The sequence below is a fragment of the Eimeria acervulina genome, genomic scaffold (assembly GCF_000499425.1).
Source record: "Eimeria acervulina Houghton genomic scaffold, Eah_scaff960, whole genome shotgun sequence".
NCBI lineage: Eukaryota > Apicomplexa > Conoidasida > Eucoccidiorida > Eimeriidae > Eimeria > Eimeria acervulina.
In genome coordinates this window covers 1-2,440 of record NW_013549499.1, presented here as the reverse complement: position 1 = coordinate 2,440, position 2,440 = coordinate 1, and the positions used below count along the sequence as shown (strand labels likewise).

Sequence of the window (2,440 nt, the reverse complement as noted above, 5' to 3'; positions counted from 1 at the left end):
ATATATATATATATATATATATATATATATATATATCTTCTCTCTCTCTCTCTCTCTCTCTCTCTCTCTCTCTCCCTACCTCCCTCTTTATATATATATTATATACATATTATATATTATATGTATTACATATATATAAATGTAAATATATATATATTATATATATTTGCTGCGGGTGTCTCTCCTTTTCTGCTTCAGCTTCCAACAGCGGCGCGCTTTAGCGGCTGTGCAAATTCAAAAAGTATATAGAGGTTATCGATCGAGAAAACAGTACGTTGTTATTTCTCTGCTGTCTATACACCCCAGAATAGTCAATATATATATATAATTTAATTGTAATTAGTAGGTGAATATTAAAGAACACAGCACACACTAGAAAAGATAATAGCGGTATGTCTTGCTGTTAATTGTTTTTATTTTTTAATTATTTGTTTTGCTGCAGAACTGCGGCGATTATGCGCAAAGCAAAACTAAGCAAAATAATTGGACAGACAAGGAGGGTATGTACACCGCAAGTGCTGATTAATGAAAAGTTTAAAGATATTGCCGCGATTATTATGTTGCTCTTCTCTTGTGCTGAAGAAGCTGCGAATGCTGAAGCCGCTTTTGCTGTTTCTGCTGCTGTTGTTGTTGCTGCTGGCGTTGCTACTACTACTACTACTGCTGCTGCTGCTGTTGCTGCTGCTGCCGTTGCTGCTGCTGCTGTTGCTGTTTTTCTTTCTTGTTTGCAGCGAAATACCCTTTCAACCTCTTAGCATACGCTGGGTAGCACTAACAGCACCAAACGAAACGGATTAATGTTTTGCTTTTAATTTGTTTATTTTGATTTATTTTTTTCAGATAACATTTGCTGGAGTAACAGGTTTAAGATGGAAGAGAGCAGCACATCGGCGGAAAGAAGATAATGCAGCTCGTATTATTCAGGGCTTATTAAAAATAATTCGCGCGAAAAAGACTTTAGCAGAACTAAGAAAAGAAAAAGAAAGAAATATCGCTGCAACTAAAATACAAACAATCTGGAGGGGATATGTAGCAAGACTTAGACTCGCACTCATGAAATACTTAACCCCTTTTGCTATTGTTATCCAGGTAATTCTTTCATATTAATAATATATATATATATATGTTTATTCTTATAGTTATATGTGTATTCGATATAATATTAAAATATTATACTCGCATTTATGAGATTCTTGACGCGTATTGTTATTGTTATCCAATTAAATCTTTTCTAGTAAATATATTATATTTATTAATATATATGTCATATATATTAATATATGTATTATATATATATATATGTAGATGTTAATACATATAAAATGCAATAAAATATTAAAAAGACGAAATAATTAATTTAGTTAATAAATTCTTTTAAGTGCAAATTTGTATCAAATGCACTCATCAAGGGATAAAACAATAAAACAGCTTAATAAAACTAATTAATTAATTTAATTTATTAATTATTTTTAATGCGATGTTTATGAAATGTCTACAGAGAAGATGGAGAGGATATCGAGTGCGGCACAGCTCATTTTATATCAAGCATGCAGCTGTGTAAGAAGAAGAAAAATAATAAATTAAATAAATAAATACTAATTAATATAATCAATTTAACAGAATTTAATTTGTTCTGATTTATTTAAACTTATTTTATTAATTCAAAGTTAAAGGAAAGAAGAAAGACTTTTTTTTATTGCAATTTTATGTATGTAACGAATGCCGTTGTAAGTATTGTTACTTTATATTATTTGTTTTTATCATTTGTTTACTTTATTTGTTTATATTATTTAATTAAACTATTTATCTTAACGTCATTACTTCCTTCTCTTGTTTATTCAAAAGAATTAAAATAGTTTATTTTTTTTGCTACATCCTCTCATAAAATAAAACTGCATGCGATGAGATTAAATGAATAATATGGATAATAATGCATATTGATTATATTTATTCTGCTTTGTTTGTCTTATAGATTTGATAGAGTAAGAAAGGGGATAAGAGAAGATCAGGGCAGACTGCAATTACAAAGCGCTGTCAGAACTTTCTTGGTTTTACACCGACTACAGCACGTAACACAGGCTTCATACACCATGCAAAAGTAATGCAAATAACTCTAATTATCTTTATCTTTATCTTTTTCTTTTGTTTATTTTACTCTCTTCCTTCTATTTATCAGAAGGCGCGGTCTCTTGCTCTTCTCTTTCTTTTGATGGGTTTGTAGATGTGCTTAATTATATCTACGTTTAAATATGTTAAATGCATACATTAGAGTGCATAAATATAAATAAATAAAAAACTATATATATTTATATATATTTCTGTCTGTATATATGTATATAAGTATATATAATGGTTTAAACCTTGCGTCTTCTGCAAAACTTCTCTCCATAATATAATATTATATAATTTAAAATTAATATAATATAATATAATATAATAT

At 28.6% G+C, this 2,440-nt stretch overlaps 1 protein-coding gene across 1 annotated transcript in view; it reads left to right on the top strand.

The window, feature by feature from the left end:
* EAH_00052890 (myosin, putative) overlaps positions 1–905 on the top strand; it is a gene marked incomplete at both ends in the record, with an annotated part of 8,953 nt that extends 8,048 nt beyond the window's left edge. The window contains 3 exons of the mRNA XM_013394040.1: positions 199–241; positions 443–500; positions 841–905. Coding sequence (XP_013249494.1) covers positions 199–241; positions 443–500; positions 841–905 — 166 coding nt within the window. The remainder of the gene's footprint in view (positions 1–198; positions 242–442; positions 501–840) is intronic.
* Positions 906–2,440: the final 1,535 nt, after the last annotated feature.